At 32.0% G+C, this 27,385-nt stretch overlaps 2 protein-coding genes across 2 annotated transcripts; both read right to left on the reverse strand.

Annotated features, from left to right (window-relative positions):
* Positions 1-261: 261 nt before the first annotated feature.
* On the reverse strand, positions 262-1,012 carry LOC124372007 (oxalate--CoA ligase-like; the record flags this gene model as incomplete). The annotated part of the gene is made up of 2 exons (XM_046830382.1): positions 962-1,012; positions 262-486 (listed from the first exon to the last, which is right to left on the reverse strand). Coding segments are annotated over exons 1-2 (276 nt in total), but the record flags the coding sequence as incomplete, so codon positions are not given.
* Positions 1,013-1,136: 124 nt separating this feature from the next.
* LOC124372008 (4-coumarate--CoA ligase 1-like) lies at positions 1,137-21,419 on the reverse strand. The gene is made up of 6 exons (XM_046830383.1): positions 21,333-21,419; positions 11,735-11,933; positions 7,732-8,035; positions 4,983-5,145; positions 1,405-1,505; positions 1,137-1,152 (listed from the first exon to the last, which is right to left on the reverse strand). The coding sequence occupies exons 1-5, from the start codon at positions 21,363-21,365 to the stop codon at positions 1,458-1,460; spliced, it is 747 nt and encodes a 248-aa protein (XP_046686339.1). The 5' UTR covers positions 21,366-21,419; the 3' UTR covers positions 1,137-1,152; positions 1,405-1,457.
* Positions 21,420-27,385: the final 5,966 nt, after the last annotated feature.

Below are 27,385 nucleotides of genomic sequence, written 5' to 3' on the forward strand. Positions count from 1 at the left end.
TGCACTTTCAAGTTTAAATCTTTATAAAATATGAAGTATATTAGTTTTTAATATTTACTACAAATTTCAATGATTGATATAGAACCCATCTTAGTTTACTTTGACAGAAGCAGACTTCTTTGATCTGTGATATACATTTTCTTATGCACATCTTAGTAGTAAATTACCCGACAGGATATTAATAGTTATTGATTCATAGTACGTAGTTGTTATTGTTTTAGAAATATGTATTTTTAAAATTTTAATACAAAATAGTTATACCTTGTGCCCTCTGAAGTTGATGAGGTCACATACCCGACCCCGTAGATACAGATTGCCCTCAGGATCAAAGTACCCAGCGTCACCGTTCCGGAAGAACCCATCGTTGTCAAACATGGAAGAGTTGAGATCCGGCCTTCCCCAATATCCTGGAGTCACTGCCAAGGTTTTTATCCAAATCTCTCCAATAGTTCCTGGACTCACAAGGTGACCTTCGTCGTCTAGAATCTTGAAAAGTGAAATAATAGTAATAATAACTATAAATTAAATTAATCATTAATAATTATATTATTATTTAAACGTGATAACGAGCATCTCAGGTGTATTTTTGTTTTAGAGCAAGTGCGTTACTGAGGAATGTGATAATCTCATACTATATTAAAAGAGTAAAATAAATGATTATTGAAGGGCGTATCAAGTTTTTACTTTATGTTTCTGAACAATGGTTACTGAACAGATGTAGGCTAAAGAATGATGTTAACAATAAGCTATCATATCTTTTATCTACTTTAAGGTTATTTTTTATATCATATGATATATGCTGCTCTTTTGAATAGTTATTCATCATTAACATAACATTGAGTTTGCTAAAATCCTGAATACCTGAATATGAGTTATAAATTAGGTCTATCATAGAAACCAGATACAAAAACTTATATCCAAACGTTCCTTCAACATGATTAGCTTTATAACAGCAATTTACCTTGATTTCTACGCCTGGAAACAACTTTCCCACAGGATCCTGATCTGTCATCACTCTCAGGAACCCCCTGTATATCGGCCGTTATAAGTCCACATTCGGTTGAACCGTATGCGGTTCCCAATTTGATACGGCCGCCTAATACCTTAGTCTCAAACTTTTTAGACACAGAGTCCAAAACACCACCTCTCCACCTGTGAACAAAAAGTAAATAAATAAATATATATGTATATACATATATATTACGTAGATTGTTAAGTTTATATGATTATTTATTACAGTTAATTAAATTGGTTTCTTGGATCAGGGCTGGACAAAAGTGTCTCTACCGAATGTAAAATATTAACATACGATTTGTTGTAGCTCTCGCACATGATTAAACAAGGATTTGATTTCACATAAGGCATATTTTTGAATTAAACAATATGTATTATTTTTTTTCTTACCCGCAAACACCTTTTTAAGTGAAGTCAAGTCATAAAGATTCACTGAAGGCTCGTTAATGTATGAAGGCATCGTTCCCGTCCCTGTAAAACCAGGTTTCCACCTGTTAAAGTAACAAAATGTGCAATTAATTAATATTTTGCCAGTAAGCTAATAAATATTGTCGCTATATAAAAGTTAGCATCTAGGAGTCAAGAGTCAGATTGGATTGAATAATCAATCAGCCTATATATTCATGATATAAAACAGGCATTTCTATTGAAAAAAAATTAGTTTATTGTATATAATATTAATTTTTGATATAAGTTAAATTGGAAAAGTATCAAAGGGACTGAAGTAACAAATAGTTTTTCTCACTTCATATATTTGAAAAAGACACTAAAAAACTAATTATCAGACACGTAAATGGAAGTAAACTTAGGGTCAGCCAATCATATTAAGACTGACTGTTTTTGCAAAGATGGCGAATTAACCCTCCTTTATCTCATAATTAATACCAGTGTTTTCCAAACTTTTAGGTGTCAAGGCTCCCTTTATGTTTGTACTACTTTCCGTGGCGCCCTATCCCCACAGGAAATCTCAATAGATTCGTTGAAGAATAACAATAAAAATGTTTACTATAATTACATAACAATTTATTCCACATCGGCAAAATATTTGCCTGTATGCCTATTTTAAATTAGGCATCATAAAAATATGAAGCAAAAGCAGTGTTTTTAATAAATAAAGTAAAACTATTTTATAACTATTTACTATTATATATATATATATATATATATATATAATATATATATTATATATATATATGTATATATATATATATAAAATATGTACTATTCTTTTTTACTGATTTTAAAAAGAAGAACACTGTTGCTACAGTATGGTTATACTTGGGGTAGTACAAGGAGATAGTAGTATAGAAGGAAGTAAATTAAGTGCAAAGGGTTTAACTGTTCATATATCCTTTAAATAATTAAATGATGGCTTCATAAAAATTACAGTGTAGCAATATTATATCCATTAAAATTTATGATAGTTTGTAATATTCTGTTAGTCCCCTCGAGCTGTATTAGTGTAGTACGATACATCGATTATTGATTTCTTGTAATTAATCTTGATTCAAACTCTTAGCAATTGGAATGTGGTTATTGGACTACGAGCCACGGTGATGTATGCGATCGTACTGTAAATGTAGCAAAGGTCATATCCTAAATAAGAGTCATTATTAAAATTAATATCGTAGAAAAATTGCACCATATTTGGGAGAATGTTTAGCCTCTACTAAGGTTATTATGTATAAAATTCAAGAATTGGAAGTCATTTGGAAGTTACAGTTAGTGCCCAATTATAGCTGAGTATGAAGGATTACCATTATTTCTTGTAAGCTCTGAAAAACTTAATTTTCGAACCTACAACCCCCTATAGTATAGCTTTGTTATAGGGTAGCGGAGTTATCACTATTATTTATGTATTTAAAGTTGGTTTATATTATTTAAACTGAAGTATTCGTATATGATCTGAAAATATCTTGACGCCCTTCCATTTTTGAACATCTATAAAAACTAACAAGATGAAAGAACAATGGTATCTATTATAGAAGGATTCCCGCAGGATTCCAAGATGACGATACCACAACACCAATATCCTTGATACTATGAACCCTGCCCACATTGGAACCATATAAGACATAATTGTGCGTGAATAATTTTGAGCCCCGTGAGAATGTGACGACAACACATTTCCCGGCATCGAGTCCCAGACAGTTATTAGCACTTTACACAACTCGACGGCAGAAATGGTGTGAGCAAAGGGGTGACTGAATACAATCATCTACAGAGGCGATCCTACTGAAGATTTTTGAGATCGTCAGCAAATAGGAGGTATGGAGAGGATATTACTGTGCCAAAGTCATTAATAAAGAGCGCGAACAGGCATGGTGGTAGATGTGAGCCCTGCGGAACACCCGATAGAACATGAAAGGGTTCTGATAGGGCAACCATTAAATCGGACTCTTAATGTGCGATCCGACAAGTAAACTCTCTATCCAGGACAAGAGTGATTCATGCACTCCTTATCCCCTGCAGCTTAGCAAGCAACAAGTGATGGCATACAAAGTCGAACACCTTTGCATAATCAAGTTATATGCAGTCAACTTGCATTCTTATACTGAAAGCAGAAGGTATGTAGTCCTCCGTAACAATTAGATTTGTCACTGTTGATTTTCCACTACGGGAATACATGTTGATTAAGTATGATAACATTCTTCAACGCAAAAGCCAATTCGTCCAGAACAAGTGTTTTAAAGACTTTGGCCATGGTGGATTGTTATAGCAATAGGCCTGAAGTTTGAAACATCACTCCGGTTTCCAGATTTGAAAATTGGTACCAATTAAGTGTTTTTTAAATTAGTAGAAAAAATTCCATTAGAGAAAAGGGCATTAAATAAAATTCCCAGGTGAGAGACCAACGCAAGATTACATTGTAATTTTTAAACAGGTTACCCCTTTATTAACCTGGCACTTGTACAAGAAAGTCAAATGCCACTTCAATGTTATTACACAGTTCAAGAACATGTTACTTGCTGTCTGTTATATCCCTCTTCTTCAGGAGAAATACATACAACTATGAAGTGATTTAAGCCATGAGAATTAATATAGACATTTTCTAACAAAACATATTTATTACTTTGAAAGTGTTGAAGCAAATTTAAAATTAAAATGTTTTCAAATAAAAGTTAAATAAAACTCGCTTATTATTTTATGTTTAATAAAATACATAGCAGTGAGGTAAAAAATTAGTGATTTTAAATGATGATGGTTATAAACTCATTTTGGCTGTGGTTTAATAATTTTGTATTCTTTGATAGCTACGCATTTCGTTCAAACTAAATATTTAGTTGCTAATTACAGTAATGAAATAAAGAACCCCTCACTTTAACCAAGGTCACCGGTTTTAATACTTTAATAACCAAAACAAAAAATAAACCATTTTAATTAATGAATTTCATTCGTATTTTGTTTTAAATGAAACAATAGTATACTTTAATAAGTGTATGCAATAAATATATATTTTCTACTACGAAGAAACCCAGTTACGTTTTAAGATAAAGAATTTGTATTTTTCTTTTTGAAACCTGAACAGCAAATTTCATGGAAGCATTTGAATCGTAAACACTAAACGAGTACGCTATTACAGAAACTTGTTGTTTGCCACAATTTCACTTTACTTAAAGTTCAAATCTAACCGTATTTTACGAGATTTTTAAAGAGGAATACTTGTTTCTCCTAATAGTAAAATAAAACTTAAAATATTCAGTGTATTGAAGAGTACTTATGCTGTAAATTTATGTGGTAAAACATTGTACGAAAATAAAAATTGGAAAATTCAATGGTAAATATAAACGTACAAAATATGCAATGGTGGAATGCGTACAGTTACATCCTTTTGAATTCCGTGGCTGAAGAATAAGGGTAGATTCATCCACTATCGATGTGGTAGTTTTAAAGAATACCCTAATTTACAATAAATAATATAACTCATAATATAACTAATAAACATTATTGATATAATTAAAACTGACCTTCATTTTCTCAATAAACTCAAGATTCTCTTTCACATCTTTGGAATCACTTAAATAAAGCAAGCAATGAGTGAAGATCGAGGAAATAAAGGTAGCAATAGCACTGAACCAAAACAGAGGAGTGGCAACCAACAATGACTTCGGCCTTTTGTTATCACTGAAACTAAATAACAAGTTCACGTGTAACAAACTGCAAAATGAATATGAATTACAAGAGCATACAGTTTCAACATAACATCATACCTGAGTTATACTGACATCATAATCCATACTCCCATATCTCAATCGACGTGATATGATAACACTTTAGCTGTATAACATACAGCTAATAGTATTTAATTAAATCTTTTCTTTTGTAAATTAAATCTACAAATTATGATATTATCTCAAAACAAAAACACTTATAGGTAGCGGCCGCTTCTAATTTAAATTGTAATACTTATTTTATATATATATATATATATTTATATATATAATATATATATATTTATATATATATATATATATAAATTGTTTACAACGAAAACAGTTGACATTTCGCAACTAAGTTATACAGCGGTCACTGGATAGAGTCAACACATGAAGAATAATGCAAAATACTTAATTAATTACAAAAAAATAAATAACTAGCAATGCATGGAAAGAAAGAAGATAATACTACTTTAACTATGCATGTAGATAACACATAATACTTTTTCAAGAAGACCAGCAATATAAGCAAAGTGCCCGTCAATTGTGCCGTTTAAAATATTTTGCTTCGTGTAAAATATTTTTCCTCGTAAGATTGTGCTTACATTGTCTTAGCAGCCGGAAACCTACTTCCATATTTATGGAATTTTAGGACTCATGAAGGTAAAAACTTTTTGAATTAATGCATAAAGCAGTGACAAATGTCTTGGTACACAATGTCCTCCGAAAAATTGTGTGTTTTGATATAACACATGTTAGGTCCATAATCCACTCTTAACTCACAAAAAATTCCTCACTTTTTTACTTCTATTGTTTACCTTATGTTACTGTTTGTGTAAACACCCAATGGGTATCTATTATACAAACATTATTCTGCTGAATATTGCTCTTTCCGTCATCCTTCCATCTTACCGTTATTAATTCCTTAAATAAATGTTTATCAAATAAAATGTTGGTTTACATACGTTATTAACAATATAATACGTAAGCACTGTAAAATAGCTATTGTATAAGCGCACAGATCTGTGATTGAGGGGCGCCGCACACGTGTCAGTAAATTGCAACGTATGAATACTGCACAAACCAGCTATTAATATTTGTTGCTGTCACGATCCGAGTCAAGGTCAAATACTCACTCCAAAAGTAATAGCATTTTATAATGTTTTAATTTATGTTTATATTTAGAAACCTTGTACCACTCTTTACCATATAATTTAATTAGTAGGTAATTCCTTTTCATAATTGAAGTGAAAACTTCTTTAGGCGCGTTGAGCGTTTTGGTAGAGGGTAAAATCTTCGGTTCGCGTCACCGACATGCTAATGATACTAACCTGCATGAAAAAGTCAGTCTCGCTTTGTTTTTTAACCGTAGACTTGGCCGCGGACTACTAACCTGCATGAAAAAGTCAGTCTCGCTGTGTTAAAACTGTCCCGGCGGAGTATGAAAACAGACTGCGAAAATCAGTGACCTTTACGGCTTCCTCTCGCGATTTAAAAAGTGAAGCCAATGTCGTACAATTCTGTAAGATGCGTCAAATTAAAGCTCTTAATATTGGCAATCTATTGGTTACATTTTTAAATATTAAAAAAATTTTGAAATAATTTTGATTATTGTTTACATTTAACATAGCGTTTACAATGACAAGAAAAAAAGTTAGTAAGCGAGGATTTTTTTTATTTTTTGGTCAGACAAAATTAGTCAGCGAGAAAGTTGTGTGAAAATAGATGAATATTTTTTTTTGTAATTTATCATTTTTTTATTGGAAGTTTAGTTTAGCCTGTAGTAGCGTATGAAGTGATGAGTGAACGTTTCTGCCGGAACTGTAGTTGGCGCATTGGCTCACTGATACTGTATTAACTCAATAAATTAGTTCTATATAATAAATAAGTTAGTTTACGAAAGAACCAAGTTAATTTAACTAATTTATTATTTTTTAAAAATATTGTGGGTTTAATTGTTATTGCAATTATATACTTTATCCGTAGCAATAACTGTATTATTTACAACGGTGTTCAACTCACTGTTGTTCACTCGGTGTTTACTCACTTGTATTCTATGTTTATTAATATTTAACCTCTTCATCATGAAATGAATATTATTACGGTATAAGATTTATCTTACTAGCGTGGTAAAATAGATTTCTAGTTATTTGATAATATTTTTCGTGGATTTTAAAATTGGAAAATTAAAAAAATGTTATAATAATTTTAGATTTTATGAAATATGTTCATTTATTGTTTTTATTAAGATATTGTTAAGATAATTGTATATTAATTATTTTTTCAACAACTTTGTATTTATATTTTGTTCATGATTTGTTTTAACCCATCATATGTAACTAATAAATAAAACATAAAAATTTCATATAATTTTTGCATATAGTTTTTAATTACTCTCAACTTAATAGTTCCGTTTTCACTTCTATCGGCAGTCCCACGACTGCTACTGTTTTTTCATAATGAACTAATAACAAGCAGTAACAGCAATGTTTCATCCCGAAGTTGTTCTTTAATATCTAGATTATATTTAATTATTTATATTTTTCAATTTCATACTTACTATGATCCACTTAGCTGAATTCCAATGTCAGAAATTTGAATCCCTTTGGGGACCCCAGTGGTACCACTCGAGAACAAAATCAAAGGTACGTGTGATTTTACATCCTTTACTTCATATATGCGGAACTTCTTCTTGCAGTTGATAATAGACATAAATGTTGAGTCCTGTGTATTTGTCGTAAGTAGAAAATAAGGTTGATATTTAAAGTTATTTACCGACTTCTTCACAGAACTTAGATATTTAGAATCGCAGAACACCCCTTTTATTTTAAATCCACATGTAAGTTCGTCCAACGTATCAGCATCTAAAACACCATGACGAATATAAATTATATATTATTTTAAGTATAAGTATTTATACATTCTTCCAGTAGCATTACAATGTAATTAATGGAAATTTCTATGTATATTTTCAAGTTTTGTTTTGAAGAATAACCATCTTTCGAAATACAAGTTGTCAAAAAATTCCTCACCACATCATGAATGACAATTTAATTTGAAATTAGATGACCCTAGATTATCTTAAATTTATCATCTTTTATTTCAGGTTAGTTCAGACGATTTCATAAAAAATATACATTTACAGGGTCTTAAAAAGATTGCTATGAGTGCACTATTATTTGCCTTCAGTAAGTCCAAACAATATTCAAACCGGTATTCTAATTAAGAGTATTATAAGTAATTATGAGGTGTTTTAAGTAATGAATAAAATCAGTAATAACACATTAGTTACATCTTTTAGTACATCCAAATGATGGAATGTGTCTAAATATCCAGTTTTCCTTTACAATCCTTTCACTTTCAAAAACAACCTGCTGATATAATTGATGAGTTTAAATTCATTAAATTACTGTTGGAAAATTGTTGTTTCTGTATAAAGAAAAATTAAAATGTTAAATATATTATATATATTTTTTTTCTCATGAAGGTTAATATTACAAATAAATATATTTAATATTTTTTTACTTAACTTACCTTTCTTAGATTTTAACACTCATTTCAATTAACTTTGAATAAAGTAATATAATTCTTTTCACCACGTATTAATTGAACTGAATGAATCCGTTCTTTCTCGTAATGAAGCACAGTCATCAAGCGAACAAATTACTTAAATACATAAAAGTATTTTCAACAATAAAAAAACTAAAATATATATATATATTAACTTCAAACTCGTATTGTGACATATAGCCCAAGTATAAAAAAACGGAAGTGTATAGTATTAGTTGAGGGAACAAAAAAATTATTTTCAAAATAGGAGTGCTCACCTCCATGTTCCCTGTACCCAAAGCAAAAATTTTAAAATGCCAACTAATACCTTGTGGCACCTCAAATTGAAGCTCATAAAAAATGCAGTATTTTTGTAAAAAAATTGGAATCGGCCAAGCCGTTTGGAATCAGCAGCCAAAAATGTAATTTCTTACAAAACAAATACTAGTCTACAAACTACTCTACTACTGCTAATAACAGCAAAATTACTCACTGAATACTGTTGTAACCCCTTTTTAAACTTCAAATCAAATGTTCAAATTGGAAGTCATTGCTGTTTAAGCAAAACAATAAACCATTTTTTATTCTTGCCTATCCTTTCTAAAAGCTCCTTTGGTTAAGCGTTTGGACTTCAGCAGTGATACCAGTGGGATGTGTTTTTAAAAACTACTGATTTCAAGTGTGACCCCAACAAAAAAGGTCTGAGGGAGTTAAGTATGGAGACCTTGCCAGCTACTCAATTGATCCTCTTCTACCTATCCAGTGATCCGGATAGTGAGCATCTAGCCATTGCCGCACAAGAAGAGCATAATGTGGAGGAGCTCCATTTTGTTGAAAATAAAATATATCCGCATCATTTTCTAGCAAATCTAAGTACGATGCTCCATTTATTTAGGTTTAGGTAAACACTATTGTGGAAAACACTTCAACACTGGGCAAATGAGGTAGGCTAGTTAAATTTAGATGCGGATATGTTTGAAAATTTTATTGGAAGTTTACAAGGGATTTAAAAGGGGACCACGTAACCTCTATCCTTCCCATGTTAATTTTGCCAACTTTATGTACCTTTTTCTCAAAAACTATAAAAAATGTGTACTTGAAATTTTTACCCTATGTACTATACACCTTTTTGTACACATTTATAATTTTTTGTAATAATTGGTTCATAGTAGGAGTTTTGTTGATTTTTTTGTAAGTGTAAACAAAAATTATTTAAAAAAAATATGTTTTAATTTTTGTAAAAAAATGCTTAGGTATAATTTACAACAACCAAAAGTTATAAAAATGTAGAAGGCTATAAGACAAACACAACAGAAAAAACTGTATCTTGATATCTTGTATGGTTGCTGAGAAAAAGGTACATACATAATAAAAAAAGTAAACTTTCGGGAAAAACGCAAAATAAAGAAAACAAAGAGAATTTTTGACATTGCCTATTTATTTAATACGATCCAGATGCAGATGATGGTTGGTCTGGCCCCTCTTCCTCAGCATACAACTCCTCCAGTTTCTTTTTAGATAGTTGTTTTGACTGTCTGGCTTTTTTTAATTTCTGCATTTAGTCGATCCGCTTTCCATATGCGCTGGTCATCAAAGGTTTTGAATACTTTTGCAGAGTGTTTTCCAACTTGAAGGCCCAAATTATTCAGAACCAAGCACTTGCTGATGTTTTCCTTTGTTGAAGGCACTAACTGCATCATAAGCTCCCAGTTGAAGTGTTTTTTAGTTGAAACAAATGTATTCTTCGGAATTCGGTTCCATACTACATTGTTGAAGGATTCATTGGGGTTCTGACTTTTTCCATGCAAGCATTTTTTTAGTAAATCAGGTGCAGCTAGATCCTTGTATATAGGCTTTACAACCTCCATGATGGCTTCAGGCAGATGAAAATGTGAAGTATGGTCATATTTTTCTTTATTTCACTGATATTTACACCATGATGATTCTCCTTTAGGACACAGCCCATGGCTTGGTTTATCGTGTATAGCAAACTTCAAAAACATTTTTCAAGCATTTATACTTATCATATTTTTATAATTTATACATCATTTTAAACAGGAAAAAGAGTAGAATTATTTTAAATTATAACCTGAAAATTGACAATTTTTCGATTTTTTGGTTACACGGTTCCCTTTAAAAAATATTCAGTGAGTAATTCTGTTGTTATTAGCAGTAGTGCAGTAGTTTGTAGGCTAATTTTTTTGTTCCACCAATTAGTGCTATACACTCCCGTTTACAGAATTTTGGTACCTGGGCTATACGGCTTTTAATACGAGTTTGAAATTTTCAAATGAACAATCTGTATATTTAAAAAAAGAACATACTCGAGGAAATAACCTGGTGCAAGTGCTAGAACGAATATAACTACGACATGCACCTCATATGATTATGCCCCATTCCAGTAATTCATTGCTGTGCGATCCGTACAGTGACTTGACAGTAGAGGATAATTAGTTATCTTAATATATAACTTTTACTTTAGCAATAAAAATGTTTTCAGGTTAACCTTAAAAGAGGGTCTTGACGCAGTTCAATGTCATTTTATAATTTATTAAATTATTGTTAATTTACTATATATGGTATGAGTTTGAGTGGTAGATAGGGGTTCATAGCCCTAACTCCGCCTTATTAAAAGCGCCAATGTTCATTTCACTTCAGTTCATTTCAACATAGATCAAATGTGCTATTATTCAATCTCAAGTGAAGTATAATTAATGGCTATACATTTCGATAACACACTATAAATGAGCATTTCAAACAGTAATTAATGCAGCATTAAAGCTTAATATAGTTTCATCCAATTAGCATTCCTTGAATACAGTATGATGTACAGACATTTATCGTTATTTAAATTCTTTTATTAATTTGTCATTTAATGGAACATTGAAAAAAATGTAATGTGTTGATTTACTGTATTAACTTCATTTTAAGGAAATTGATTACTTACGAAAACGTAAATAATAGTAGGCTCTGCGAGAGATAAAAACATTTAGTTGAATACTGAAAATGCTTACGTGGAATGGGAGCCAAGACAGCTGTGGCCCCTGTGAACATAGTTCCTAGAAGAAGTGTGTAAGATAGTATGTTCTTATCACAACACAATATAACATAATCTCCCGCAGTCACTCCTACATTAGCTAGGCCTGAAGCAACGGATGTGCTTTGCTGCAGAATATCAGCACGAGTAATGCCCTTTTCAGTTTCCCTATCAATCTGTAAACATACATTCTTAATTAAAAGAGATTAAGGCAAGTAATAATACAATCATTTTTAGTTTATATTTTCCTTCCACATGTTATATTTGGATTTAATATTTATGTACCTAATAAAAAAAAGAATACAGTATAAAATTAAAATATTAAAACCTTATTTCCCCACTGGTGTTTATAAAAATAACGTCATCATTTTCTAAAATCATAGGCTTAGAATTATTCTAGGAGCTCGTTGTTGGAGTTGTTTCGTTGATGTTGTACCCTCGTCCCAGGCTGTGAATAAAATATGTGAAAGTCACCGTTATTGCACTCTCACTCTCCCCATTTCACCAGGCCTTTAATTTCGTGGATCCATACATGGATATTATAAAAAAATGACAGTAGGAACACTTTTTTAATTCTCAATACACATTTTAAACCTATTTTATGGACTTTGGATTTAAGTGAGTTACAACGTGGTTTTATAATGGGTTCTCGAGATTGCTTATGAAACTATACAAAAAAGATTCTTGAATATCTCCTGGGATCATGGTTTTTATATTCTAAGAATTTACAAAAGAATTTCGTAACAACATTGATGCTTTTAGTGAATTTCTATGATTTAGTTGAAAACCTTTTAAATTCGTTTCTTGGCTGCACATCTAAAAAGTAATACCAACATGTTTAAAAAGTTATATGTGAATTTGTTTTTTAGTTTTAGAGATTTCTTCATGAGCCAGTCAGTGGCATTTTGGGGTTTATTTGTATAGATCACCGCTAACTTACGACAGTAATTATTGTTTCACCATACTTATGTTTACGTGGTATTCTACAAATAAACCATATTGGTAGCAGCAATTATGCTGCTACCAATAAGTTAATGTTAACCTAATAAGTTAATGTTAACTTATTAGTTAACATTAACTACGGTAATGTAGGTACTTGTTTAAATATAGCCTATCTCTACATACAAACCCTCGTGTACATGTGTTTATTCGTTCCAACATCTATATCTCAAATAATGTTTACCGAAGAATAAAATTATGATGTCATAATTTAAACTCTAATTTTTAAACTTTACATCGTATGTAAGTTAAAATGTATTATAATTAATTTAAAACATATCAAATTTATTCATGTATATCTCTAACATGAATGAATGAATGAATGAAATATCGTTTTATTCCCAACCACAAGTATATACATGGTGCATACCTAAAGAAAGAAAAGAAAAAAAAATAAACATACTGTTGATTAATTTTTTAAATTAATAATCTTAAAATAAGTGTAACTAATTATAACTAAAAACACCTTGATATAATAAAAAAAAGGAAATAGTCTACATGGGCAAGAGCCTGTGCGTAGACTAAGTTGCAGTGTGAGCTAAGTTAATAATATGGGAAAATGATAATGAAGAAGTTAAAAGAAAGTTTACCTAACATATTACGATTAAAAAAAAAAGAAAGAAACAATAAAAAATAAATAAAATAACAATGATAAACATAGTTTATTATAATTTAGAAAAAGTAAGTCTGGGTTTCAGCTTGGAACTGTCTAATATGTAATATATAACTATCTCATTCTAATTATGTCTGAAAGAACTTGTGCCTATTAATAGTAGATGATTGGTGATGGTATGTGGGGGAGGGGTACAGTAAGTGAGTCGGTGAGAGTGTATTGTATTGTGTTATGTTATGTTGTGAGGTCAACGGTCAGGCCGGCCCAGAGAGATAACAGCCTCGGTGTCCTCCGAACTCAGCACAATAAGCCACTCTGTCACTTGCTTTTTGAAAATAAAGAGAGAGGGTAAATTGAGCAAATCAAACGTTCTGGTATTTTTTGACACATATTACGATAAATAATTTGAGATAAGTAAAAGCAGTTTGTTTTGGAAAAGGTTTTAACATATTGCGGAACAACTATACCAACATTCTCAGAGAAGCGGGTGTTATGAGGATGTGATACTCTTTCGAAAATGTTTTCTGAGTGTTTATACATATGAACTAAAATAAATTTTACAAACAACTGACGAATTGTTAGGACACCAATTTCTGAGAAAAGATTATCAGTTGGATATCTCCAATGTTTTTTAAAGGCTACTTTAAGAATAGATTTTTGAATTACACAAAGCGGTTGTAAAATTTGTTTTATAAGCTCCTCCAAATGCAATAATACCAAACGATAACAAAGACTGAATATAAGCATGATAGGCCATTTTTATTTCTTTTTCTTCTAATATTTCACTAAGCTGATTAAAAGCAAAGATATATTTTCCGTAATTTATTTTTTAAGAATTGTACATGTTCAGTCCACTTCATATTTGAATCAAATAAAATTCCTAGGTATTTATACGAATACACTTTGTTTATTTCACTGCAAAAGCACGCGTTATTAAAGGGACTTCCACAGACATGAATTTTTAAATTATCGAGTTGGTAATCAGTTGTTTTACGTAACGAAATAGGCATGAATTTGGTTTTTGATATATTTAAGGATAAAATATTTTGGTCAAGCCAATTCTTTAGTAAGAAAATGTCTGATTCTGCCTTGTTTTTTACCTCCTTCCACGTTGAAACCAGTAATGAAAATAAGAGTGTCGTCTGCAAATAAAGTTTAATTTACCATTGGTTTGAAGCTTTGAAATATTATTAATATAAATTAAGAAAAGAACAGGGCTAAGATTCAAACCCTGGACCACGCCGTAGTCCACTGGCAGAACATCACTTGACACCTCGCCTAGCGAGACAATCTGTAGCCTATCTGTGAGATAGCTACGGAACCACGCGAGGGCGCTACCCCGCACCCCGATGAACTCAAGTTTTCGTAACAAACAGTTGTTTTACGTAACGAAATAGGCATTAATTTGGTTTTTGATATATTTAAGGATAAAATATTTTGGTCAAGGCCAATTCTTTAGTAAGAAAATGTCTGATTCTGCCTTGTTTTTTACCTCCTTCCACGTTGAACCAGTAATGAAAATAAGAGTGTCGTCTGCAAATAAAGTTAATTTACCATTGGTTTGAAGCTTTGAAATATTATTAATATAAATTAAGAAAAGAACAGGGCTAAGATTCGAACCCTGGACCACGCCGTAGTCCACTGGCAGAACATCGCTTGACACCTCGCCTAGCGAGACAATCTGTAGCCTATCTGTGAGATAGCTACGGAGCCACACGCGAGGGCGCTACCCCGCACCCCGATGAACTCAAGTTTTCGTAACAAACAGTTTCTGTCAACTGAATCAAAAGCTTTTTTTAAATCTAAAAAAATTAGCATACTACGTTTATTATTCGATATTGCCTCATTTATACCTTTGTTAATGTGAAATAAAGCATCAGATATGTCTTGTCATTTCTAAACCCATATTGAGAATTGCAAATAATTTGAAACTGTTGGAGATAGAAAACAAGTTGGTCTTTGACAATTTTTTCTATGATCTTAGCTACAACACTTAACAAAGAAATTGGACGATAATTATTCATGTCTGTGAAGTCATTGGATTTATGCAGTGGAATAATTTTTGCTAATTTTAAATTATCCGGAAAAACACCCGAAGTCAAGCTCAGGTTTACAATGTGCAAGAGAGGTGCGCAGATTAAATGTATGTTATCCTTAAGAACGAAGGCCGAGATACTATCATGACCAGGTGCCGACCCTCCGCGAAGACCCATGGCGTAACGTACTATGTCCGAGTTGAGTGACAGTATTGAAAGTAAAATTAGGGTCAAGTGAATAGTCTGCGTCATTGATGGCCGGAGCCCCTCCAGAGTTTGAGTGAGCCGGCTAACCTAGAGCCCACAGACGTGAAAAAAGGAATTAAAAATCATTAGAAATTTGCAATTTTTAAATTCAAGTCATTTGAAGAGCCAGGTAGGTATTTCTCGAAAGGGAACGATTCTTTGTGGTTATGTCTACCAGACAGCTCGTTAATAATTTCCCAAAACGATTTTGGATTTCTGCTCGACTCATTTATTTTCCCCCTATAATAATCTTTTTTTTGATGTCTTGGTTCAATGTATGTCGCAGGGATCGAAATGTATTTATCAGTAATAAATTGAATGGTTGTTTTTTTAGTTTTTTTACTTAATTTGTCTCTCTTACGAATGAGTTTAATTAATTCCGAATTTATCCAAGGCTTTATTTTTTTTAATCTTGACGAACAATGATTGCTTGTTTTTCTAGAGGCTTCAATACAGCTGCTCAATGTAGTAGTAAAATAAGCTGAAGACTGATTAACATCATAATTATCAAGAATCGGGCTCCAGTCGGTTTGTGAGATATGTCTAGTTAAAAGTGCGTGGTCAATGTAGGTGCGACTACGGTTCTCTGTAATAGTGTCAGTATTTATGTTATCAGTAGTAGAGATAGTCAGTGCAGTACTGTAGTGGTCCGTGACATATGAATGAACAACAGTGGCTTTAACACCTCTCATATCATGAAAAATGAACAAAAATGTGGTCAATGCAAGTAGATGTATTATGTGTCACTCTGGTAGGTTTGTCAATGCACTGAGTAAGTCCAGCGCCCAGTAAACAATTCAGGTAAGAGTCGGTAATTGTATCAGTTTTAAGTAGGTCGATGTTAATGTCACCCAAAAATACACACGTCTTGTTTTTTGCTTACGCTATTGTAAAAGTTTTCTAACCCATTTACAAAAGAAACAATATCACTGTCGAAAGTTCTGTATACAGCTAAAATGTTAAACGTTTTATTAAAAAGTTTGAATTCCAAAGATAAGCCGAAAACTTGGTTAATGTTTATTTGTGTAACAGTAGCAGATAAACGTTTATTGATAAACACAATGACGCCGTCATTTTGTGTGTCTGTCATTGTACAGTCGAACCCGTCAATGTGAGCTATCTCCCCCCCACTCAACCAACACTCCGTTAAAACTATGATATCTAATTTAGTTGAAAGAGACTCTAAATATACTAAAAAATTGTCAAAACTTTTTGAAAAAACTTCTAATGTTTGTGTGCAAAATTTTACAACTACCGTCTACTGGCACATCATTGAAAAAACGATTGCAATCAAAATCACTATCCAGTTCCAAACAGCTATTAAATACAAAGTTTGTGTTTTAGTCTCTGTCACCGAAACATCATCCAGCAACAGCCCACCTGCCCGCGCCATTCTAACAATCCTTATGTAACAATGAACTTAAAATTATACTCTAAAAGAAAAGCAAAAGGCCTTGTTATATTAATTATTTTACACACATAATAAGTGATTTAAAAATAGTAAATTACACATCTTGTACATAGACATCTGTTTAAAATGTAATGAAACTAGACTGCAATGAAATTAATTCCTAAAAAATAAACGTAAGGTAACAAATTATGAAAACAATAATATAAAACATTTAAATGTGAGTGAGAACTATTCTGATATACATCTTAGGTGACATATATAAAACATTATTACTCATAGTAATTAATACATGTAATTAATATTAGTTGAATTTTGTAATAATATAAAGACAGATTTATAAATGTTCAACTTACTAAAGGTAAATTTTATGTGATTTTCTGTGATTCAATAGTTTCCCAAATTATACGAATTAAATTCTCTATAAAGTTACTTGAGAATATATATATATATATATATATATATATATATATATATATAATTTCAAAATACATCCTTAAAACTAAGAAACACACACCTCAAACAAACGTGTCTAAACAAAACAAAAAAAAGAAAAGATTATACATACATTTAAGATATACGGTACTGAAAATGTATTGTCATCACTTGTCAAATTTGTCCAAATCCGCCATCCTCTGGACTCGGATGAGAGCTGCATCCTCGGACTGCTTAATGAGGATTTTCCCGTTGACGTATCGAGCGAAATGCAGCTTCCCGTTCCGCTGAAGGTGTCTGGCACGTCCAAAGAAGGGTTTTGTTGTAGGCCGTTAGGTGTTCGTTCACGAACACTTTCCCCGGTCGTAGGGCCGCTGCTATCTCCGACGTCTCGATGGTCTTCTTCCGCTTCACCGCTGACAGCCAGTTTGTCTTTTGCTGTTCTTGTAGTAAATTGCAACGATGATCGGCGGATACGAGAGCTTCTTGGAATAAAGGCGAAGCCGATGGGCGATCGAGACGTCATCTCGTCTGTAGGTTACGCCAATGACTCCCGATAGCATCTCCAGACAGGTGTAGACGTCCTCCTCTGCGGTGACAGGTATGCCGATTATCTCCAGGTTGTTGGCGCGAACGTATTGCTCAATGTCTGCGAGTTTCGCGTGGGCTGCGAGAACCTCGCCTAGGAGTCGCACGTTTTCTTGCTCCAGCATGTCACAGCGTTGTACTAGGTGCTGCTGAGACGATTCCATAACGTTAGTTCGTGTCGATATGTCTTCAAGTTGTGCTTTAAATTGCGACAGCTCATTTTGTAACCCAAGTATTTTTTCATCGGTGTTAGAGTTAATTTTAATTTTCAAGTCTTCCAGGGCACTTAGAAACCATTGTTCTGTCCTCACTAGAGTCTTTTTCAACAGACGAAAACTGACGAAGTCTCATCACTGCACCCTTCACACTTCCACGAACGAGTTTTAGTCTTCGCGATGTTCCGCACGCACGTGTTGTGAAACGACGACTTGCACACGGTACATTTCACGGCCGCGTCACCGGCGGTGGTCAAGGCGTCACACTTCCCACACTTAACACTCATAGTGAAATTTAGAAAATAGAACAAAAATAATTAAGAAACGAAATATACAAACTTAGAACAGACCAGACATGTACAGTAATGTAGGCACTAGGCAGGTCAAGGCAGGCGCTCAGATAAGGCCGGAACGAGATAAGACGTCCTTTCTCATCGGCACTCGGACCGCAACGGACCGCAACATATTTATGATTTACATAGTTTTAGGTCTAAAAATATTTTAATAAACCATATATTGACTTCCAAAATAGTCTAAAATAGTAATATTTCTTATAGAAGGCATAAAGATATTCATTTGTACTGCAATGCACAAGTTATCAAAAAATAAGTAGACAGATTATAACTTATAACGTCAAAAAATGTATTTAATTTATTTCCAAATATGTAATTCTAACAATCATAAAATAATATGGGGTAAGGCATAGTCAGTTGTTGTTCAAAGGCATAGTTACGCTCTGTTGTTTAAATAAATCTTTTACGAAATACCGTAATTATTGTAATACTATCTAAAAACTTATTTACATTTGTCTCCTATATTGCTGTGGAATATTATTGGAAATTTTAATAATAATAATAATATAAAGGTATCTTACCAGCGCTAAACGTATTTCCATTTTTCCTGAGGGAGTCTTCTAGCATTTGCAGAACGGAAGTGTTAGGTCGGAAGTGTGGCAGAGCTTTATTGATATCCGGTCCCTTGAAGTGCGACATTGCAACTGCACAATACTATTGTTATGAAGTGCGAAAACACCTTGGCCGTAAGCTGTTGAGCTAGCAAATTGATAGTTCTGTTTGTCTGGATATAGATAAGAAAGTGGCGCATGTAGATAAACGAAACACACAATGTTTATACTAGCAAGGCTATGGTTAACATGCCTTCATAATCTATGAATTCAATCTCTCTTTAGCCTATGATATAAATTTATGTGATGTGTATCAAAATATTTAAAACTGCACGGGACTAAATGATAAGTATTTACTTAATGTACAGGCAAAACACTTTTAGTTTTAGAACTAATGGAATTCTTTAAACTCAAAACCCACAAAAGAAAGGATAAAATAATTCTACACGGATAAGCATACAGTACAGTCGTACGAAAGTTTATGGCTACTTATATCTTTGTTTGAGCTGTAGTAAAAAATAATAAGATATTCTTGACTGATAATGTTTTTCAGTATTAATATTGATAATACATATTTTTGTAATATTATTACAAACAGCATTAGATGACCGTATTAACACATAATTAGGATCTATTTGTATGGATTGAACGATGTGTAATAAAAAATATTAAAATAGTAAACAAACGGGCGTATATACGATTTTGGCTGTGATTTTTTTCATAATAATAATAAAACATAACGATCCACCTTTTAATAAAAATTATTTACATTACCACGTACCCCAATTAGTTTTATTAAATAATTTAATCTCTTTAATTGCAATGGTGGCATGTCAAAGATGATTTTACCCGCATGTACTGAAAAATTAACTGTCTATTTACTTTAAACTTTACATTAATGAAGTTTAAATAGTCCCTAAATTACTAAACATGATTATTCTACAGGTTTATATGAATTTTAATATATCTTTTTACTTTGAGAGTTCCCAGATTTTTACGTAGTCAAACTTTGTATAGTAAAATAGTTTGTAGATCGAAATAGAATTTTTAACAATTTTGATTAGATTTTATTATTTCTCTCTGTTTTATAAAGGAATTTTACGTTGTAAAATTCTGTATTCGTGGATTGATGAAACCTATTTGTTAGCATATTCCAGAAATTAACAAGACACAAAGAAAAACAGGAAGTATGTAACATTTGTTAAGAAAGATTATCTTTGTATTCACAATGTAAATATTGGAATAGTCGGAAAAACACACATGAACAGGACACTTTCTCATTAATGATCATAATTAAGATAGTTTTTTTGGTTTATTGTCATTTGAAAGGTATTTAAAACAACTTGTACGGGCCAAAACAACTATGTCAAAATTTATAAACATATATAGCCTTAGATGGGTCTTAACAGATCTTGAAAAATTTAACGTTATTTCTTACATCATATATGATATTATGTTTATTGTTTATTAGTAAACTTTTATTTTGTTTCGTTATAATATTCACTACATAAGGTTGAAATCTGTTACTAATTAATACTGTAAATGCTACATTTTTTATATCTCAAGATTAAACTTAGGTGCATATATTGATGTTTAAAACTTATACATAGTTTTTTTAGAATTTTATGATATAATTCTAGTTTACTCATAAGATATGCATGTATCCGTGTTGTTATTCCTTTTTACAATAATGTAATATGCAATTTGATATATTCTTGTTGTATAACAAGTGATTTATCGTTGGGAACAATTAAATAAATTTTGTCTTTCACTGCATGACCCATAGAATTTCAGTGACTTTTTCACATTTTATAAATATTAATTTCAAGTCTTTAAAAAATTCCTTGAGCATTTACTCTGAGTAATAGTCCACCGTTGAGTCAGTTGCAACTTGTTCTGAGTAGGTATACAGTGAGCTCCTACCGCTTGAATTGTTTAGTTTTTTTACTTAAAATAACTTTCATTTTAAACATTTTAGCATGACTTATATTATTACATTTTAGCGTCGTAATATTTTAATATATCAAATAATTGTGCTGCCTAAAAAAAATTAACGGTAAAATCTAAAACAATCTTTTTCAAAACTTCTGGATCGCTCTTAGAATATGAAAAAATACATTTGATAACATACCTCGTTAGGTATCCTGAGCTTTCCACAATACATTCACTTCAATGAAGAGAGCCACGCTAAATCAAACTTTGCACTAAGAGAACTAGCGAAAGAATGCCGCTCAGAGAACCAGTTCTGATGAGGAAGTGGTTCAGTGCCATAACCTGTTCTTCGAGTACTAAACGAAATGTAACTGTAATTGTAATTAGTTTTGTTTGGTTCACGAAATTGATAACCCATTTTGTTCTAGAAGTGATAATGATGCATTTGAATGGTAGTTTTAACACGTTAAATACGAGCATGCCTTACTTTTAACATAATGAATATTTTTACTGTAGGTTAATTATATTGATGTATAGAAGGACTAAAACAATCTTAAGATTTCTACTATTTATATATTTAAGTTACTAAAGTTAATTTATCCCAGTTAGGGGAAGTAATGCATTTTAATGCAATTTGGGAGTGCGCCACAATACACGTGTCGTGTGACAAACAGGTTTAGCTGAGCTTCAACGCAAAAAGTCTTTAGCTAATTTCATTACCAACAGATACACCGATAGATAACTACATGGCAAAGAAAACATTACATCCCTCGCCAAACGAAAGAGAAATCGTGTGAGTACTAACTCAGCTAACGTAGGAAACTATACTCGATTTCTAAACTTTCCTGACTAAGACGATCTGATCGACGAACATCTAGTCTATCTCTTCATGAATACACTCGGATGATCCATCCGTGATTCTAGCGTCTCGCGCTTCTTCGTGCGACTGACGAGATACCCCGAAACGCTATTAAGAATTCAACCAGCATTCGTCCCATCTGGGACTTTCTCAACCTTACTTAGGGAGTAAAGCAGTGCTCATTCGCCCTGAGGGTGTGAACCCGAGTATGATCCGCGAAGGGATATTCTGCTGTGAGGATATCTCTACTAAGCGAGACATAAGGTAATTTTGGGCTCACACTAGTACATCAGTGTGGTTCAGGTTATCAGCACATTTAACTCATGCTACCTTGCGGAAGGATATCTCAATTACCTAGTGTTGCTCTCTAGATGAGGATTTTCTCCGTAATATGAGTTAACTAGCTTCTCAAAGTAAAACGCTTTGTTTCCGTTATCAAAAACTATGCCACCCGCCACTTACACTAGCCTCTAAGATATAGGAATACCTCCATATGTTATGCACATGGATACTTGGGAAACAAAGTTTGAGGAAAGGAGTTAGATACACCGCCTAGTGAAGCTGTTTCAGCGTTTTTTCTCTTCAAACATACATAAACAATACTATTAATTTGTCACTTTGTTACAAACGTCCACAAGGGAATATTGTACAGGAGAATGTTGTATTTCGCACTTTCTTCAAGTACCATCCCAGCCAGCTTTGGAGACAAAACTAGACTTATATGTTGCATGAGTTGGGAGAGCTAGACTGCATGTATTATTTATCTCATATGTCAATATCTCTTGTGAGTATACTTATTTTTTTACTTCTCAACTTTTATTTATTTACTCTCCTATTTTTACATTATAAATACATTTTCATGCAAAATTTCAAGTCGATAGATGAAATATTTCTTGAGATATCATGCCACATGATATATTAGTAGTTTTCTTCAGTACATTGGGTTTCATATCATTCTTTAAATAATAAAAGTTTACACTCCAAGGTACCGTGAAATAATGTTGGATGTATTGGGAAGGCTAGACTGCACGTATTAATATGTCACTTATTTTGTTTACTTCTCCACTTTTATTTATTAACTCCCTACTTTATCATTTTCCATCACCCCACCCGTAAGGCCAATGTAAATATATTCGTAAAACGCCCAGCCAAATCCCATGGAGTAACATGCACTATAATCTAACTCAGTGTGCATCATGTACAAATACATACACTATTTAAAGATTAATTTCCTAACTAACTGTAGCGCGTACCACAAAATGTTTCAGAGCACCTCGTAGTCTTTAAAAGGAACAGCTATTGATTTTCCTTTAAGAATTCACGAGTTTCAGTAACTTTTTCCCGTTGGAACTTATTGTATGGGATTTAAGATAAATATGTATAGCAAGAAACGTAATTAAAATCAAGACGTTTGTACATTTAATACTATTCGAGTAAGGACTTTCATTATTGAAGTATCCTGAAACCCCGTTAACATGCTTGGATAGATTTATATAACTTGATTAGTAAATTATCAATGATAAGGTTTGTTTTTAAGCAAGTATTAAACTCGTATTTCTAAACCATTTTTGAGTGATGTAATATTTTCAGCACATATTTTTTAACGCACTGAGTGAGATTTATTTGTACTAATACAGAACGCAACTTTAAACTGCTTAAGCATATTTTATAGTCTTTGGGAGAAGCAACCAGTGAGCTTTCCTTATATGTTCACAAATTTCTGATATCAGTAAACTGAAATTTAATTATGATTTTGTTCTTTTACATATAAAAAAAGGGTTTCTTCTAATAAATAAACTGTTATATTAATGAACTACGTTCAAGTTTCTGATCTGAAAATTACTTAATTTTAGTAATAAATTTTTATATTTTAAATAATGTATATGACTCAATTATTTATTATAACAAGTTTTATATTTGCTATTAATTTTCTAAATTTGTTGTAATATTTTTAAGATTTCATATTATATATTAAAATGAATATTTATGTTTCAATATAAAAGTAATTATAGTTTATATTAGTTTCTAAAATTTGGTCAGTTTCATTTTCACTACAATCTTGTAATTTTGAAATAATCACAAGATTGTAATTTTCATTGTCATTATATTCTAAAATAAAACTTGATAACTGAAATAAGAAATAACAGTTATAGAATAAAGTATTGATGAATATCTTTTAAACAGAGCATCTATCCATATCTCGTTTTCTTGTTTTTATCGTTTGGCATTGTTACATTTAATTTATCTTTTAAAAACCAATGAATAGTTTTGACGTTTCTTCAGTACAATTTCTATTCAAATCTTTTTTTATGTAATTTACTTTTTAAGTAAATGTAACATTAGGCTCAACAGTAATTGAGTAAAGGTTAATGATTATAATAATCAGTATAAAGACTAATTTTCTTCCAGGATTAAATTACAATACAGGTTTATGAGCTAAAAAAGAACTAATACATTTATTTTTAATCATTTACACATACATCTATTTTATGCCAAAACAAGTAGTCACATCAGCAATGAGCGACAGTAACCCGTCACAAGGACGCCTGCATAGCTATTAAAAGGAATCGAAAAGACCCACTGACATCAAAACTGCCGTGATAGTCCCGCCCCTAATTGCTACAGAGCGAACATGCATGAGGAGTGATGCGAAACGATCCCCCGCGCAAAACATACATCCATAGCCCGCCAAACAAAGTAGCCATTTCAAACATATGTTCTAGTAATATATAAACTGTGGTATGAATGGACTATGTTCGTGTCTCTGATCTGAAAACTACTTAATTTTTCTCAAGTAAAATATCTACACTGTAATCTTAGATGCATATAAGGGTAAACTTTATTTTAAACACAATATCAAAGTATAGTGTAAAAATATCAACGATTTTAATCTATCATTATACGGAATATTGCATCAATGCTTGTCTATGCTATCTAATATATATACTGTGTTTAATATACAATGTACTACTAAATAGTAATATATAACGCATATAATATTGTGTATAAGGATATTTTGAGGGTGGAGGTAAAATAGGAAATATGGTTTTAGAAGTAAAAAAGTAGTGTTCCACGTGCAATATATTAGACTTCAAGTAACTTCAGACGCTTATACGGTTACTGTCAATAAACTGTGATAAGCTAACAGATCAAGCTGCTGAAATGTGTACTATTCTTTCTCCCGTTTCATTGTTGTTAACTTTTATTTTACGTTCGTAAACCTACCATCTTTAGCAGTTTTAATGTGTGTGCTGTAATAGTATGAGAACATAAACATTATTCGCTGCGTTCATAAATATCTGCTCCAAATATTATATTACTTATACCTAATTTTTAAATACGAGTTAAAACTTTTTAATCTAATCTTTTCACTGATATTTACTAATCAGTTTATGTAACTCTAACTTCGTCAAAAGTTCTGATAGAACTTTGTGAAGGAAAAACTCATCGAATGACACATCCTAGTCGATGAACTAGGATTAACCGACCACGAAACGGAGTTTGAGGGTACTTCAATACTGATTGTTCTTATTCGAACACCATTAAATATCCAAACATTGTGTTTTCATTTATGTTTCTATACATATTTATCTTAAATCCCATCCAGTATGTTCCAGAAAAAGTTACTGGAACTCGTGAAGTCTTTTAGAAATACATATTGTTGCAACTGGCTTACCTATTTGCCTGTGGGTAAGTAAAATTACCAATTTTGAAACCAGTCTTCTAGTCCTACAGTAGTCCATATTTTTCAGTTTTAACTTTTGTTTACAAAGTAGAAAGTGTTTTGTTTTATGATTTCACAATTATCATGAAAATTATCAACACAGCCTACAAAAACTAACCTCATATTTTTTATGAAATTAGGTTTAGGTCATAAACCTAGCTATATGCGATAGTTAAGGTATGTTAATATAATTACCTATCACATGCATTCGTATATCTCATTGTCAATCCAAAACACATAAAACCTAGTTCCCCCAATCCGTTCCTAATTTAGATTATCACTAGGTTTCTGTCACTTTAATACTACTGTATTTTTAGATGCAAAGAAAAAGTGTACGGAGCAGCTTTCAAAAGATTCTAATGAGAATATTTGTCAGGTTTCGAAGCATTGAACTGAAAAGATGGGCAGGATATGTTTCTATAGTCTCTGATTACCAGTGCTATGGTAAAAACTCATAGACCGAGATAAGAAGGAAATGAAGCTAGGTTACCTCGAGACGTATCTTTTCAATATCAGGTTTGGTTGGTGACACCAAAAAAGAGGTAGTGTTACCGCTTTCAAATCTTTGTATTGTATAAAAAATAAGCCAAATTATAAGACTTTGTACACTTTTGTTTCCAGGGAAAAGTCCTCAAGATCTAAGAGAAATAAAGCACGGGACTAATGCTTTACCTGCTACTACAAAACTTATGCTTAGAGAACATGTTGACAGCTTTCCAGTTAAGGAAAGCAAGTATGCTGAAAAAACAACTAAATACCTCGATGCTAGACTAAACAAGAATTTAATTTTTTTAATGTTTAAAGAAAAAAGACCTACAATAAAATGCAGCTATTAAGTTTTTACAATGACAACTATTTTGGTTTAAGGTTTCGAAGACCGCAACTTGATTCTTGTTGTACTTGCGAAGAGTTAGGGGTTAAGCCGCGTAGCCCACATCTTAGTGATGCAGCAAAAAGAGGTATTGCTACCAAACTTATGGTTCACAAGCGAAAATAAAAAAGGTATTATAACAATTTACAATTGGAGCGAGAAAATCCAGAACCGTACGTTCTAGCGATTGCATTTGACTATATCCAAAATGAGCCATTACCTATTGTGACCGTACAAGAAACTTTTACAATTGACTATCCACCTATTCTGCATTCATGATATTTAAAAGAGCCCGCTATCTACCTTTACCATGAAGGTACTGCTAGGAAAATCCCTGATGAATTGTGCTTACTGGTTCTTAACTACCTGAAAGACGCTCCAATAGACATTGCTGAGTATTTTCTGACAGTTGTAGGGGTCAGAACAAGAACCATAACATTAAACAGGTTGTTCTTGGCCTTCACGAAATCGAGCAATACTTCCCCATCAGAGGCCACTCATACTTACCGTGTGTTAAAGATTTGTCAATAATAAAGAGAAGCCTAAGAGAAAGTTTTATAATGACTTCTTGGAGTGGCCTACAGGTGATTTAGCGTCAGGTGAAGACTCCCTATGTATATGTCTTTCAATATATTACACTCTTTTGATTACAGGGTTGATAAAAAATTTATATTTCAATTATTTGCCTCAATTTATTTACAAACGTTCTCAAGTCGGCTGACATTAAATACACAACATTTTTACATTTTAACAATAAATAAAATTATAACTGATTCTCGTTAACAATAACCCAAAATA

This window comes from Homalodisca vitripennis, unplaced genomic scaffold (assembly GCF_021130785.1).
Source record: "Homalodisca vitripennis isolate AUS2020 unplaced genomic scaffold, UT_GWSS_2.1 ScUCBcl_2400;HRSCAF=7123, whole genome shotgun sequence".
NCBI lineage: Eukaryota > Metazoa > Arthropoda > Insecta > Hemiptera > Cicadellidae > Homalodisca > Homalodisca vitripennis.

Excerpts from the sequence above, each read along its gene's own strand:
- LOC124372008 (XM_046830383.1), bottom strand. The coding sequence starts at position 21,365 with ATGTATTGTGGAAAGCTCAGGATACCTAACGAG. Across the intron at positions 8,036-11,734 it reads TGTCTTGGCTCCCATTCCAC|ATGCTGATACGTTGGACGAA; the intron begins GTAAGCATTTTC and ends ATGGTGTTTTAG. Across the intron at positions 5,146-7,731 it reads ATTCAGCTAAGTGGATCATA|TTTCAGTGATAACAAAAGGC; the intron begins GTAAGTATGAAA and ends CTTGTTATTTAG.